The 15,998-nt window shown below is 43.5% G+C and overlaps 1 protein-coding gene across 1 annotated transcript in view; it reads left to right on the top strand.

Annotated features, from left to right (window-relative positions):
* Positions 1–15,998, top strand: part of LOC138637546 (lens fiber membrane intrinsic protein-like) — a 139,579-nt gene that overhangs the window by 30,716 nt on the left and 92,865 nt on the right. Inside the window, exons 2-3 of the mRNA XM_069726330.1 lie at positions 1,342–1,548; positions 4,929–5,069. Coding sequence (XP_069582431.1) covers positions 1,374–1,548; positions 4,929–5,069 — 316 coding nt within the window. The 5' untranslated portion in view covers positions 1,342–1,373. The remainder of the gene's footprint in view (positions 1–1,341; positions 1,549–4,928; positions 5,070–15,998) is intronic.

The raw sequence follows: 15,998 nt of genomic DNA, 5'->3' as shown, positions 1-15,998 counted from the left end.
ACCCCCTGTATAGCTCACTATGCCCCCTCGATATAGCTCACTATGCCCTACCACCGATATCGCTCACTATGCCCTCCCCCCTGCTATGACTCACTGTGCCTTCTCGATATGGCCCACTATGCCCTCCCCCTCCGATATAGCTCACTAAGCCCTCCCTTTGATATGGCTCACTATGCCCTCCCCCCCCCCGATATAGCTCTCTATGCCCCTCCTTATATGGGTCACTAAGCACCTCCTATATAGTTCAATATGCCCCGATATTGCCCTTTGTCATGACCTGGGGATGGTTGGTTAGCCCCGGTTCTTTTCTGAAAGGGATTTATTTATATCACACTTCCGGTTTGACACTCGCAGCTCTCTGACTCCCCCTTACCCTCAGGTCAGTCAGGGAACTGCAGCTAGGATAATTAGATGCCAGAAAGGCTGCCTGCTATGTACTGGCTGTGGAGAAAACACTGCAGTGAGGGTAATATAACTATTCCCAGCTGCAGCTGAGCAATACACTATAAAAACCCCGTTCCGTCACTGCCAGCATTACCCACCAGCGCAGGACACTTTCGCTGCTACCAGCTCCTGTTCCTTAATTAATAATGGGTCAGGAGCTAACCCAATTAGTAGAGTAATTTACTATACAGCAAGGAGAAGCTAAGCTAGTATTTTGTTATATTTTACTCTAAAATGTAGGCAGTGTTTACCAAAGTGTAAAAAGAAATTATAAAATGAGACAAGTATCGTATATACAGACAATTACAAAATAAAAAGGGATTAAAGGAAAAAAATAGGCTTACAATTCTCTTATATCATGGCTGACTATGTGGCTGGGGGGGGGGAGCATATGTCCCAATGCATCACAGAGAGAGTCTCCCTTCGATATGTCTCACTATGCCCCCCCAATATATACCCTCACTCTCCCTCTATGGCTCATTGTGGCTCTCGATATGGCTCACTATGCCCCCCCAATATGGCTCACTATGCCCCCGATATGGCTTACTATGCTCTCCCCCTGATATGGCTCACTGTGGCCTCTCGATATGGCTCCCTATGCTTCCCCCCGATATGGCTCACTGTGGCCTCACCCCTGATATGGCTCACTGTGGCCTCTTAATATAGCTCACTATGCTTCCACCTCGATATGGCTCACTGTGCCCTCTCCCCTAATAAATCTCACTGTAGCCTCTTGGTATGGCTCACTATGCCTTCCCCCTTCCCTGATGTGGCTCGCTATGGCACCCCTGATATGTTACATTGTGATTTGTAGTAAAATGACCTCATTGTTTGGTGTGTGCTGCCCACCTTTGCCCATAAATTGGCTCCTAACCTCTTCTCTCTTTTCTCTTGCAGGTGGGGTGTCCGGAGACCACCATCTACCAGAGATGTACACGCTGATGGGCGGAGGTCTGCTCTGCGCAGTCTCTGGACTGGTGCTTCTCATCGTGGCCACAGCGACCGACTTCTGGATGCAATATCGCTACTCGGGGAATTTGAGCAATCAGGGGCTATGGCGATTCTGTGTGGCAGGAAAGTGTCACGCTCACACCATAACTGTTGGTAAGAGCAAGTGTTTGCCTACGATGAGGAAAGGTCAGAGAATGGCGACATGACAAAACTGATTCTCAACATTATTGGTAGCAGTATCAGGATTACTAGAAGTAAAATATTAGATCAATAGGGTGAGATACAGCAGTGTTAGTGCTAGTATGGTGAGAGATAGCAGGGTGAGCGCTAGTAGGCAGAGAGATAGCAGAGTGAGCGTTAGTAGGGTGAGAGACAGCAGTGTGAGTGCTAATAGGGTGAGAGATAGCAGGGTGAGTGCTAGTAGGGTGAGAGATAACAGGGTGAGCGCTAGTATGGTGAGAAATAGGAGGGTGAGTGCCAGCAGGGTAAGCGCTAGTTGGGAGAGACATAGCAAGGTAAGCGCTAGTAGGGAGAGAGATAGTAGGGTGTGCGCTAGTAGGGTGAGAGATAACAGGGTGAGTGCTAGTAGGGTGAGAGATAGCAGAGTGAGTGCTAGTAGGTTTTGAGATAACAGGGTGAGCGCTAGTAGGGTGAGAGATAACAGGATGAGTGCTAGTAGGGTGAGAAATAGCAGAGTGAGCGCTAGTAGGTTGAGAGATTACAGGGTAAGCGCTAGTAGGGTGAGAGATAACAAGGTGAGTGCTAGTAGGGTGAGAGATAGTAGAGTGAGCGCTAGTAGGTTGAGAGATAACAGGGTAAGCGCTAGTAGGGTGAGAGATAACAGGGTGAGTGCTAGTAGGGTGAGAAATAGCAGGGTGAGCGCTAGTAGGGTATGCGCTAGTAGTGTGAGCAACAGCAGGGTGAGAGCTAGCAGGGTAAGCGCTAGTTGGGAGAGACATAGCAGGGTAAGCGCTAGTAGGGAGAGAGATAGTAGGGTGTGCGCTAGTAGGGTGATAGATAGCAGGGTGAGCACTAGTAGGCAGAGTGATAGCAGGGTGAGCATTAGTAGGGTGAGAGACAGGAGTGTGAGTGCTAATAGGGTGTGAGATAGCAGGGTGAGCGCTAGTAGGGTGAGCAACAGCAGGGTGAGCGCTAGCAGGGTAAGCACTAGTTGGGAGAGACATAGCAAGGTAAGCGCTAGCAGGGAGAGAGATAGTAAGTTGTGCGCTAGTAGGGTGAGAGATAACAGGGTGAGCGCTAGTAGGGTGAGAGATAGCAGAGTGAACGCAAGTAGGTTGAGCGCTAGTAGGGTGAGCAACAGCAGGGTGAGAGATAACAGGGTGAGCGCTAGTAGGGTGAGAAATAGCAGGGTGAGCACTAGTAGGGTGAGCGCCAGTAGGGTGAGCAACAGCAGGGTGAGAGCTAGCAGGGTAAGCGCTAGTTGGGAGAGACATAGCAAGGTAAGCGCTAGTAGGGAGAGAGATAGTAGGGTGTGCGCTAGTAGGGTGAGAAGTAGCAGAGTGAGAGCTAGTAGGGTGAGAGATAACAGGGTGAGTGCTATTAGGGTGAGAAATAGCAGGGTGGGCCCTAGTAGGGTGAGAGATAACAGGGTGAGCGCTAGTAGGGTGAGAAATAGCAGGGTGAGCGCTAGTAGGGTGAGTGCTAGTAGGGTGAGCAACAGCAGGGTGAGCTCTAGCAGGGTAAGCGCTGTTGGGAGAGACATAGCAGGGTAAGTGCTAGTAGGGAGAGAGATAGCAGAGTGAGCGCTAGTAGGGTGAGAGATAGCAGGGTAAGCGCTAGTAGGGTGAGAGCTAGTTGAGTGAATTCTAGTAGGGTGAGCATTAGTGAGGTGATTAATAGGGTAACTACTAGTAGGTTGAATGCTAGTAGGGTGAGCGGTAATGAGGTGAGTGCTAGTAGGGTGACCGCTAGTAGGTATATCAGTTTAAGGATTAGAATTACCTTAGAGAGCTAGAAAGAAGCTGCCAAATGTAACTAGATAACATTGCTATACTGTGCTTAACACCACTATACTCTGACTAGCTAATACCGCTATATCCTATCCAGATAATACAACCTTACAATGTCCGGATAACACTGCCATACAATAATTGGAAAGCACCACTAGACCCCGACCAGATACCACAGCCATACCATGATGGTATAACCCTGACACACAGTATAAAAAACACACCAAGGATTACTGATGGTAGCAGATCACGTATAATAAAAGATCACATATAATAGAAGGTAAATTATACTAAAGTGCATCAAATAAAATAAGAAAAAATGATTAATATAATATATATCTGCCAACCAAAGGAGGCCTAAATAATTACCGTGGACAGTTGGAAAGACAAAGCAAAGACTAAGAACACCCAGAAAAAAACGACCAGAAGTCCACACAAATATGTGTGAAATAATACACAATTTTAGTAGATCAGGTAAATTACAACAGAATCAAAAGGACAATGCAATATAAAATAAAAAATATCCATGAAGAAATATCCATGAATAAAGTATTATTATATCAGGTGATTGTAATCACTATGGGCACAAACTATATGTTTTATAAAAGTGCTTAGTGCTTGGGACACCACAAGGTGTCAGTAAGAGCCATCCAGGAAACCGAGTGTGCAGTAATCGTTGTAAGTATTACTTTATTGTGGCTTTATATTTGCACTTTTGTTTTATTTCCTCTCGGTTTTACCATATGTATGTTACACTGACACCTTGTGGTGTCTTAAGCACTTATCACTTTACTTTTTGTACATTCACTTTGTGCACAAATGGGCTTACAATTTTTTGACACTATTTATGCTCTTACTGACACCTTGTGGTGTCCCAAGCACTAATCACTTTTATAAAACATAGTTTGTGCCCATAGTGATTACAATCACCTGATATAATAATACTTCTGGCTTGAGTGCCCCCTTTTTTCATGGATATTTCTTCATGGATATTTTAAATTTTATGTTGCATTGTCCTTTTGATTCTGTTGTAATTTACCTGATCTATTAATAAAATTGTGCATTATTTCACACGTATTTGTGTAGACTTCTGGTCGTTTTTTTTCTGGGTGTTCTTAGCCCTGACATACAGTGTCTGATAACACCGCCGTACAGGGACCGGATAACACTGCAACATTGTAGTTATATAATAATACCATACAAAGACTGGATAACTTTACCAGAATGTGATGAAATAATACTACAATGCAGTAACTGGATAATGCCGCTATACAGTGACCGGAGTTCCACATTGTTATTATATATTACTGCCATACACTGAACAAATAACACCAACAAATAGTGACCAGATAATACCACCATACTGTGACTGCATAACACTGTCATACAGTGATAAGATAACATCGCCATGTAATGAACATACAGTGACCAAAAAACACCGCCATACAGTGACCAGATTACCGCAACACAGTGACCAGAAAACACAGCGATATGGTCCCTTCCTTGCATGGTGCAACCGTGCCTGGCACCCTCTGCTCACTGGCTTTTCTCCTCCTGTTTCAGCTTTCTGGGACGCCACTCGAGCCTTCATGCTGCTTTCCATCCTTTCGTGCTTTGCTGGCATTATTTTGGGCCTTACGGCCTTTTCCAGTGGGGCAAAATCAGCCAGAACGCGTTCCGCTGGGATCACACTCTTAATTGCAGGTAAGTGTCATGTGTGCAAGGACAACTCATATACAAAACTGGTCATTTAGGAAAGGGTTCCGATTTCTGCACTCATGTCTCGCGTACATAGTGTGAGATCAGAGGGAGAGGCCGCCATATGGCATTGGCTCAGTGCATACCGCCATATGTCATTAGGAATAGAGGCCATTGCCCCTGCCATCAGACAAGAGAAGTGGTGGATAAAATATAATTGTCCACTCCTCTATAGATCTATATCTAACCCAGATAAGCAATGGCGACCGGTCTGCTCCACTATAGATAGTGACTGATCTGCTCCCTATAGATTTATGTGTATACTGATGTGTAATAGTGACTGATTTGCTCCTCTATATGTATAGGGATCCCAATATGTATTAGTGACTGATCTTCTCACCTATAGATGAACTAATTATACTAAATGTCTCTCAACAGCAGGCTGAGGGCATATCACTATATGTGCACTTCCCACTTTAAGAAGGGGGAAAGTGCACTTGCGCAAACACTAGGTGCGCTGCCAGGAAGTACAGCGTGCGTAAGACATGCCAGCAGGAGGCGACCACATTTCGGGCCTGGAGGAGTGAGCATCCCAGTGTCGCTGCATGGAGGGAGAAACCATGCAGAGGAGCTTGCAACAGTGTTACAAATTGCACCATACAATTTGTTGTGCCATTTCTCCTGAGTACGCCAATATATAAAATGTGGAGGAAAACTACTGTTTGGGTGTACGGCAGGGCTTTGAAGGGATGGAGCGCCATTTGACTTTTTGAAGAATTAGCGGACGCCAATTTGCTGCTGGTGTGCCTAAACAGTAGAAAACTCACACAAGTGACACTATTTTGGAAACAAGACCCCACAAGGAATGTATATAGATGTATGGTGAACACCTTGAGTCCCCAAGTGCTTTATAGAAGTTTATAACATTGAGCTGTGAAAATTAACAAAAAACAAACACATGTTTCCCACAAAAATGATTTTTAGCTTCAAACCCTGCATTTTTCTGAGGGTAAAAGGAGAAATTGTACCATACAATTAGTTGAGCAATTTCTCCTGAGTACACTGATACACCGTATGTGGGGGAATATTACTGTTTGGGCGCACGGCATGGCTCAGACGGGAAGGAGTGACGTTTTGGACAGCAGATTTTGATGGAATGGTCAGCGAGTGTCATGTCACATTTGTAAAGCCCCTCGTGTGCCTAAACAGTGAAAAAAAAACACAAGTGACCGCGTTTTGGATACTAGACCCTCTCCAGGAATATATCTAGATTTGTGGTGAGCACCTTGAAACCCAGGTACTTCATAGAAGTTTAACATAGAGTCGTATAAATATATAAGTCACATTTTTCCCACAAAAACGTTCTTTTACCTCCAAATTTTTTATTTTCACAATGATAACAGGAGAAAATAGGACCCAAAATTTGTTGTGCTTCTGATGTGCCTAAACATTGGGAAACCCCCACAAGGGACCCCATTTAAGAAACTAGACCCCTCAAGAAATTTATATAGATGTGTGGTGAGCACGTTGAACCCACAGGTGCTTCACAGAATTTAATGTTGATCTGTGAAAATAAAATAAAAAAATATTTTTCACCCCAAATTGTTGTTTTAGCCCCAATTTTTTTCATTCTCACAAGCATAGCAGGAGAAAATGGACCCCAAAATTTGTTGTGCAATTTCCCCTGAGTACGCCGATACCCCATATATGGTCAAAAACTACTTTTGAGGCGCAATGCAAATCTCCATATTGGAGTCCAGATTTTCAAGGATTGACTGGCAGAGCCCCTGAGGTGCCAGAACAGCAGAACCACCCCCTATAGGAGACCCCAATGATCATATTGACATCACAGGTGTGTCACAGACTTTTATACCATTGGGCTGTGGAGAAAAAAAAATTACATTTTTACTACCAAAATGTTTTTTTATCCCCAGATTTTACAAGGTGTAAGATAAAGATTTTTTACACTAATATCAAGATCACAATAACATGATTATGTAGTAATTTGAAAATCCAACAATCAAAGTTAAAGTACTAGTGCTTCGAAGACTCAAAACAAAAAATATTATTCATAAATTACTCACAAAATTAATCTGCCAAAAAATAATCCTATAATATCCCTGTACGTTGTTGTGGTGTGTAGCCACTAGATGGCTACAACATACCATAATATTTAAAATGCACATGCATAGGAAAAAGCACCCTGGAGTGTGTAGAAATGAGTTCAACAACTGCTCCCGATACTGGCCACTATTATCCAGACATTTTTCTAGTAAAATTGTATATGTCTGTGTTAAGCCATGTCATGGGAAAAGAGTTGTATACTATACCTATGAGTTATCTACAGTGTGGGAAAATTGTGGAAAGCATCTTCCTCCTGGCCTCAACTAGCGTGTTTTAGCCTACTTCTTCGGGGGCAAAAATCTTCTGCCAGGGGGTTCCGTCTGAATGACGTATTTCAGTGATTTACATGGAAAACCCGGTATAAGAGCTCAGTGTAGAGTGCAAGATAAATGTGCTCCGAGCCTTAGTGCGATCTTTGGGAGGCAGAATTAACAAATCAACAGCAGATGAAGAATTGGTTTTATTCATTTTTTACGCCATTTCTCATGTGGTATAAGTGATAAGGCGCCTTTTATTCTTTGGGTCGGTGCGATTACAGCAATTCCAGATTTACATCGGGTTTTTATGCTGTCACACAGTTAAAGACAGCTTTTTATGCAAAAAAAAGTTTTAACATCGCCAAAGAGAGCTGTAATCTTTCCAAATTTTTGCCCACAGAGTCATATGAGGGCTTGTTTTTTGTGGGACGAGTTGATGTTTTATTGGCACCATTTTTCGGCACATGACATTTTTTGATTGATTTCTATTCTGATTTTTGTGAGGCAGTATGAACAAAAACGAGCAATTAATTTTTTTATACGTTGTGGTAAAATTGATAAGGCAGCATTTTTTCTTCAGGTGAATACTAATGATGGGCGAGCACTAAAATGCTCGGGTGCTCGTTGCTTGGGTCGAGCAAATTGGAATACTTGGGTACTCGAACCGAGCAACAAGTCCAATGTAAGTCTATGGGAGACCCGAGTATTTTTACCACGATCTTCCCCCCCGAGACTGCTTTTAAGGTCTAAAAACGTCTGAAAATGATGGAAACACTGCTCAAATGACACGGGAACATCATGGGGATTGCCCCTGGAAGCATTTCTGACTCCTAGGTCACAGCTGTAAGCAATGATGTCAGAGTTTCACATTATTTTTACAGGTGCACCAAAAAACATACAAAAACGAAACCAAAATGGATTTTGCTGGGAAATATGTTAAGGAACATCCTTTCCAGGGTAATGACTTGTATATAAGGCAAAATAACAAAGGAGACACATCTTGTTTCATTTATGAAAGAGGGCCTCAGTCTTAAAGTCTCAAAGCCTATTTTTAGAGGGGCAACAGGTGGTATTAATATTCTTAAAGGGCCATTATTAAACAGAGTGTCTCAAATGCTGTTATTGCCTATGCAGGGAGTAGTTTGGCTGCCAAGAATTACGACGCACCCCAATACCCCTTTCACGAGAGGTACAGGAGGGCTTCCTGAAAAAATGTTGCATTGAATGCAAAGCCTGCCCTGCTATCAAGTCATATGCACCCCAAGAATCCTTTGAACCCAGGTACTGGATGGCCACAGGAAAACCCACTTCACAGTCTTCAGTTGGTCCTGCCATACTGTTTCCTTATGCATTGAATGCAATAGCCGCCTTGACCCAAATTTGCATGCACCCCAAACCCCTTTGGAAGAAACATGGAAGAGGGCCTCCTAAAGAAAACTGTTCCATTACAAATGAGCGGGTCTCCTAGACTCGTAATGCCCATACACTAAGTGCATGGGCTGACAAACATTTCCCCATGGGGAATACATTTTTTTTTTAATTTATGGAGATCATAGACGCCCTTGCCAAAAAATTGACTGGCTGTAGCAGCACGAAACACGTTAACCCTGGTGATCTTGTGGTGGAAAATGATGAGACGTGGAGGAAGGTCTCATTAAAAACTAGACCCAATTTAAAGGAGCGGGTCTCCTAGACTCGTAATGCCCATACACTAAGTGCATGGACTGACAAACATTTCCCCCTGGGGGAGTAGAAGTTTTTTTGGTTTCAAATTAGTAATGGGCATCATTCTTGTGACAGCACCCCTTGCCTCTGTGCACAATGGGAGGGTCTGAGAAAACTCCCAGAACTTTGCCATTGTTCCCCTGCCTGTGCTGGATTGTACTTCTGTCTCTCTCGCTTGTACTCCTTGGTTGTACATCAAACTGAAGTCTGCTGCCAGCATTCTCAGATGGGAATTTTTTTTTTAGTAATTCCACTATTAGGGCACTATTTTAGTACACCTGTCTGCCTCTGGAAAAAGAGATTGAAAGTTCTCCTTGTTGCGTGCGTCTAGAAGTGTCACCAACCAGTAATGAGTGTCACCGAAAATTTTAATGATGCGAGGGTCATGGGAAATGCAGTGCAACATAATGTCAGCCATGCGTGCCAGACTGCTTACAGGCAAGACTTCCGTGTCCTCACCAACAGGATGACTGACCATGCTCTCCTCCTCCTACTCGTCCTCCTCCTCTTCCTCCCTGTCCTCAGGCTATCCACACTGAACATGACAGCTGTGCTTGTAGTACCGTCTATAACGCATGAAAGTAGCTCCTGTTCTTCCTACTCTTCTTGTCTACAAATCCACTTTGGGATGACATGAGGCTGGGCTGAGTGTAATCGCCCTGTATGATTCCTTGCTCTATGTCCTCGTGCTCTGCCTGCAATACATCCTCTTTAATTGTGAGCAGAGAGGTTTTCAGAATGCTGAGAAGCGGGATGGTGACGCTAATTATGGCGTTATTGCCGCTCACCATCTTGGTGCAGTCCTCAAAGTTTTTGAGGATGGTACATATGTCTGACATCCATGTCCTCTCCTGAGGTCTTATGTGTGTAGTCTGAACTGAATAGCGAAGGCCTTGTTGATGCTGGTAGTCAACAACTGCCCTCACAAATCCTTTCCAACATATACAGTGTAGATTTCTAATGCATGGGGACATCACACACCAGTCGGTGAGCCAGTAGCTGCAAACGCTGCTGAAGTATGACAAGGGTGGCTGAAGCTGTAGCCGACTTTCTAAAATGGGCAGACAGGCGGCATACTTTCACTAGCAGATCCGGCAGCTCTGGGTAGCTTTTCAGAAAACGTTGTACGACGAGATTAAGCACATGGGCCAGGCAAGAAAGCTTCCGTCTCAACAAGCCTAGAAGGCAACATTTTGAGCGCAAGCAGATGAGAAATGTGAGAATTTAGTACTGAGGCCTGTGGGGCATTGGCTGGGTATTTCCGCATACATTCAGGGCACTAGGCATCTTCACATGTACCGTGGACTGGGGATTGGCTTCTATGCAAAACAGTGGAAGAAGCTGTGGTGTCACCTGCACACAGTGTTTCTGGAGCCTGGGGTTCGGCACACAAAGTCGGGTGCTTTGCTGCCTTGTGCCTGATCTTGTTGTTGATGATCAGGCTGGTAGTTTTGCTACCCCTGATGATATGGGCATGGCAGGGGCTGCAAATGGCCTGTTTGGGGTTATCGTCAGAGTCTTTACAAAATAACCAGACTGGGGAAGATCTAACAGTTGGAATGGCTATTTCCATCATGTTGGTGTTACGGAGAACGGATGCACACCTTCTGTCTGCGGCCTCCACACTGCTTCTTCCTGCCTGTTGGGATGCTATGCCTCCTTCCCCATATGTGCTGCTGTACTCGTTCTGCATGTCCTCCTGCCAGGTTGGGTCAGTTACTATGTCATCTACCACCTCGTCTTCCACATCCGCACCCTGCTCCATCTCCTAACTCTGTCAATTGTGTCTCATCATCGTCCACTTCTTGTGACACTTTCACACCATCGCCTTCTTGTGACCGTGGCTTCTCAAATCTTTGGACATCGCTACATGCGATCTCATCTTGCCCCACTTCAAGTTGACCGGCCAAGAGTCCGGAATCTTTAAAGGGAAAACTAAACAGCTCTTCGGAGTGTCCAAGTATGGGATCAGTTGTCTCAGGGCACTCGGCATGGTGGGAGGAAGGAGGATCAGGGTGAGTAATATGCAGTCCAGACTCATGGCTACTCAGACTTGACCGTGTGGAAGACGTGGTGGTGGTGGCTAAGTTACTGGAAGCATTATCTGCTAACCAACCAACCAACAACCATTTCACACTGCTCTGGCTTCAATAGTGGTGTGCTGCGGTCCCCTAGAAACTGGGACAGGAAGGTCGAGTGAGAAGATGTGGGTGTTTGTTGTGGCCCACTTTCAGCTTGGCCACGGCCTCGTCCTCTGCATGCACCATCAGCATCATGTCCACTTCCCCGTCCCTTTCCCCTTGCCTTGCCCATTTTAAATGGACTACTGAAATATTTTAAAAGTTCAATACAAATGGGTTCATTTTGAGAAAACTTATATGTGATCAGTGTGCTGAAAAAAACACACTTTTAATTCAATGGAATGTTGGTAATTTTTTTATTTTGTTTTTAACAAATTGTATTAATAACCAGGGTAGGACACACAAAAACCAGTTCAAAGGATTGCTCAAATACAGCAATTTTTAAAACCCAGATAGAGGAGGCGTCTGACAGAGAAAACACAATGTTCAATATGTGGCTTTTTCATTTTTTGAAAAGAAAATTACTGTCACGAAGTAGGCTAACACAACGCCAGTATGTCAATATGTGGCCTGGATTTTATTTCAATTTTTGTAATCACAAAATACTGTTTAGACAGAGGGTAGCAGACAAAAAAGTGGAATGTATGCTTGAAAAGCAAGTATTTGGAGACCACAGATAAACCAGGTGTCTGACTGAGTTCAAAGACTGTTTCAATATGTGGCCTGGACTTTGTAAAAAAATGTAACCACAAAATACTGTATACATCAAGGGTAGCAGACAAAAAAAGTGGAATGTATACCTGAAAAGCAAGTATTTGGAGACGACAGATAGACCAGGCATCTGAGACAACAGACTGTTTCAATATGTGGCCTGGATTTTTTTTTAAATGTTTTACCACAAAATACTATGTAGACCAAGAGTTGCAAATAAACAAGTGAAATATAAGCCTGAAAAGCAAGTATTTGGAGATGACAGAGATCGTCTCCAGGCATCTGACTGAGATAACAGACTGTATCAATATGTGGCCTGGAATATATTTAATTTTTTTAACAACTAAATACTATATAGAACAAGGGTAGCAGACAGACCAAAAACTGGAATGTATGCCTGAAAAGCAAGTATTTGTAGACCACAGATAGACCAGGCGTCTGACTGAGATAACAGACTGTTTCAATATGTGGGCTGGATGTTGTTACATTTTTGTAACCACAAAATGCTGTATAGACCAAGGGTAGCAGACAAAAAAGTTGAATGCATGCCTGAAAAGCAAGTATTTGGAGACCACAGATAGACCAGGCGTCTGATTGAGATAACAGTCTGTTTCAATATGTGGCATGGATTTTGTAAATAACATTTTTTAACCACAAAATACTGTATACACCAAGAGTAGCAGACCAAAAAGTGGAATGTATGCCTGAAAAGCAAGTATTTGGAGACCACAGATAGACCAGGCGTCTGACTGAGATAACAGACTGTTTCAATATGTGGCCTTGATTTTTTTGGCCCACCAAAATTGTGTCAATAAGTAAGCTATGACACTAAAATATTTAGCACAATGATATGCAATGCATGTGGCGTACAAATCACAATGATACGTATAAGAACTGTAGCTAAATATTTTTGGGCCAGCTACAGATTTTTTGGTCAGCAAAATGGTGTCCAAAAATGTTGTAAGACACTCAAAAAATTACTATAGTACCAAAAAGAGAGACCTGAATTTTCTGCGCACTCACATCTGATGCCTGGGACAAAAAAAACTTTTAAAATTGTTAGATTTTCACACTCTTATATTGAAATGACCTGGCTGTAGTCTGCAGTGTAACCAAGCAAGTAAATGTAGAAAAAAGGGGGCTATGTATTGCTTTGTAATATAATTAGCAGGTATAATGTGCAAAAAAAAAAATCCTAGCCACGGCCACAGCTAGGTATATATAAAATATGCAGCAGCAGACAGGAATGGAGCTTTTTTAGGTATGCAGTGAGATCTATGTACTCACATACAGTGCCTGCATGCCTTGCACTGATGTGGATATGCACACAGACTCCCCTGCCTACCTAGCACTGCAATCTATGTACCCCCAAATTAGCCCTAAGGGCTCATACTTGCGCAAAACTCGGATGAGTCTCGCATGTTAATACCCGGAGCTGCTGTCGGCACTCAGGAGCGGAGCGTGCGGCCGCATAGCAATACATGCAGCCGCATGCTCTGCTCCTCTGTGCCAGGTGCAGTGCTGGGTATTGCCATGGGAGACTCAACCGAGTTTCGCGCAAGTGAGTATGAGCCCTAAAAAGGACTGTTGGTTTATCAGGATTTGTGGATTGAACACTAGTAGACCCACACTAACTGATCAAAGAACGAATCTGACCCTATCTCAGCAACAGCTCTCACTACACTAGATGAGTCCGGAGCAGAATGCGGCGAGCAGGGCGGCACCAGGTCTCTTATAGACCTGATAACGCTGTGCGGCCAGCCAATCACTGTAATACCACAACAAAGATGGCTGCGGCATTACAGTGCATGGCAGACAATCCCTGCATGTTGATTGGCGCTTTAAAAAGGGCCAAAATTAAAAGGAGGAGACCCAAGCTCCAGCCGAATAATCCCGGAAATGCTCGGTGCTCGCTGAGTACACCAAGCATAGTGATACTCCAGTGAGTACCTAGTAGTGACGAGCAAGTTCGCTCATCATTAGTCAGTACGACTACAGCGATACCACATTTATATCAGGTTTTTTTTGTGTTTTGGCGCTTTTACACAATAGAAACGATTTTATAGAAAAAAGTTATTTTTACGTATTGGTTTTTTCTGAGAGCTATTTCTTTTTTATTTTTCTGCTGACAGAGTTGGATGGTTTGTTTTTGCGGGACAAGATGATGTTTTCTGAAATACCATTTTTTTATTTACATTACACTTTTTGTTCGGCGGCATGATGATAAAGCATTTTTTTGTCTCATATTTTTTTTTTGCGGTATTCAGTGAAGGGGTTAACTGGTGGGACAGTTTTATAAGTCGAGTCATTCCGGACACGACAATAGCAAACATGAGCACTTTGTTTATTTTTGTTTCAGAAAAATATTTATTTATGAGTACAATATATATATTTTATTATTATTTTGTGATTTTTAAAAAAATATTTTACAATTTTTTTTTAACTTTTTTTTCTACTTTTGTAGTTAGTCCCACTTGAGACAGACATACTTAGATTATAGGCGAATCCAGACGTCTCTTGTGCGCATGTCTCTTCATCTGCTCTGAGGATTTTATTAATGATTATTTGGTGTTCTACCTGATCTCTGAAAAACTCTTGACAAGGGAATCAGCAGCTGGAATATCAGATGTGGTGTATACAATGGAAACAGAATTTTGGGTGTTGATTGTAGACCACAAAAACAAAGAATTAGCAGAAGATTCGCTCACATGGTTATTGTACGAGTACTTGGCCCAAGGAGTTCGGCCCAATCATTCTGGTGAGCATTGACAAAGTGCTGGAGGAAATGGGTCAGGATCTGATTTATCTGCTCCAACTGACCATTGGACTGAGGCTGGTAAGAAGATGAGAAATTTAAGGTAACATTCAGTAGCTTACAGGTGACCCTCCAGAAACGAGAGTTAAACTGGATGTCTCTATCAGAGACAATGTCGAGTGGTAGACCATGGATGCGGAAAATATGAAGAATAAATTATTTTGCCAGCACTGGTGCAGATGGAAGACCAGATAGCAGAATGAAGTGGGCCATCTTGAAGAAGCGATCCACAACCACCCAGGTGACAGTACTCCCAGCCGATCCTGGCAGATCAGTAATAAAATTCATAGGAATATCCGGCAATGGAGCAAATGGCATGGGAAATGGAAACAACCAACTGCTCGGAAGCTGCTTGGGGGTTTCATTTTGGGCACATGAGGGACAGGCAGATATGAAATCCGCAATGTAATTGCGCAGGGTCAGCCACCAATAGTGTCGAGAAATGAGGAGAGCCATCTTCTCCTGTCCGGCATGGCTAGCTAACTTAGAACAGTGACCCCCAGAGAAGAACCCGCTTCCTATCAGGTTCAGCTATGAAAGTCTTACCAGAGGAAAGACGAGACAGGTCCAATGAAGCGACTGCAATTATTTTAGAGGGATGGATGTGTTTAAGCCGCTTCTCCTTGTCGGAGGCCTGGAAGGATCTAGAGAGAGCGTCCTCCTTCACATTATTATCACCCAGCTGAAAATGGAGAGTGATATTGAAGTGAGCAAAGAATTGGCTTGGCTTCTAGTCGGTTAAGTTTCTGTGTGGATTGCAGATAGGCAAGATTCTTGTGATCAGTGTATATAACCACAGGGTACATCACTCCTTCAAGCAAGTATCACCACTCCTCCAGAGCCAGCTTGATCGCAAGCAATTCTCTATCGCCAATAGAGTAATTGCGTTCCTGTGTAGAAAAGATCTTAGAGAAGAAGCCGCCATGTGACCAGATGAAGACTTTTGAATAAGGCTATGTGCACACATTGCGGATTGGCTGCTGCGGATTCGCAGCTGTTTTCCATGCGATTTATAGTACCATGTAAACCTATGGAAAACCAAATCCTCAGTGCACATTCTGCAGAAAATACCACGCGGAAACGCTGCGTTGTATTGTCCGCAGCATGTCAATTCTTTGTGCGGATTCCGCAGTGGTTTACACATGCTCCTCAATAGGAATCCGCAAGTGTAAAACTGCAGGTGGAATCTGCACAAAAACCACAGAAAATCCACGGTAAATCC

The sequence above is a fragment of the Ranitomeya imitator genome, chromosome 1, assembly GCF_032444005.1.
Source record: "Ranitomeya imitator isolate aRanImi1 chromosome 1, aRanImi1.pri, whole genome shotgun sequence".
NCBI classification, from domain to species: Eukaryota; Metazoa; Chordata; class Amphibia; order Anura; family Dendrobatidae; genus Ranitomeya; species Ranitomeya imitator.
This window is presented reverse-complemented; position numbering and strand designations above follow the sequence as displayed.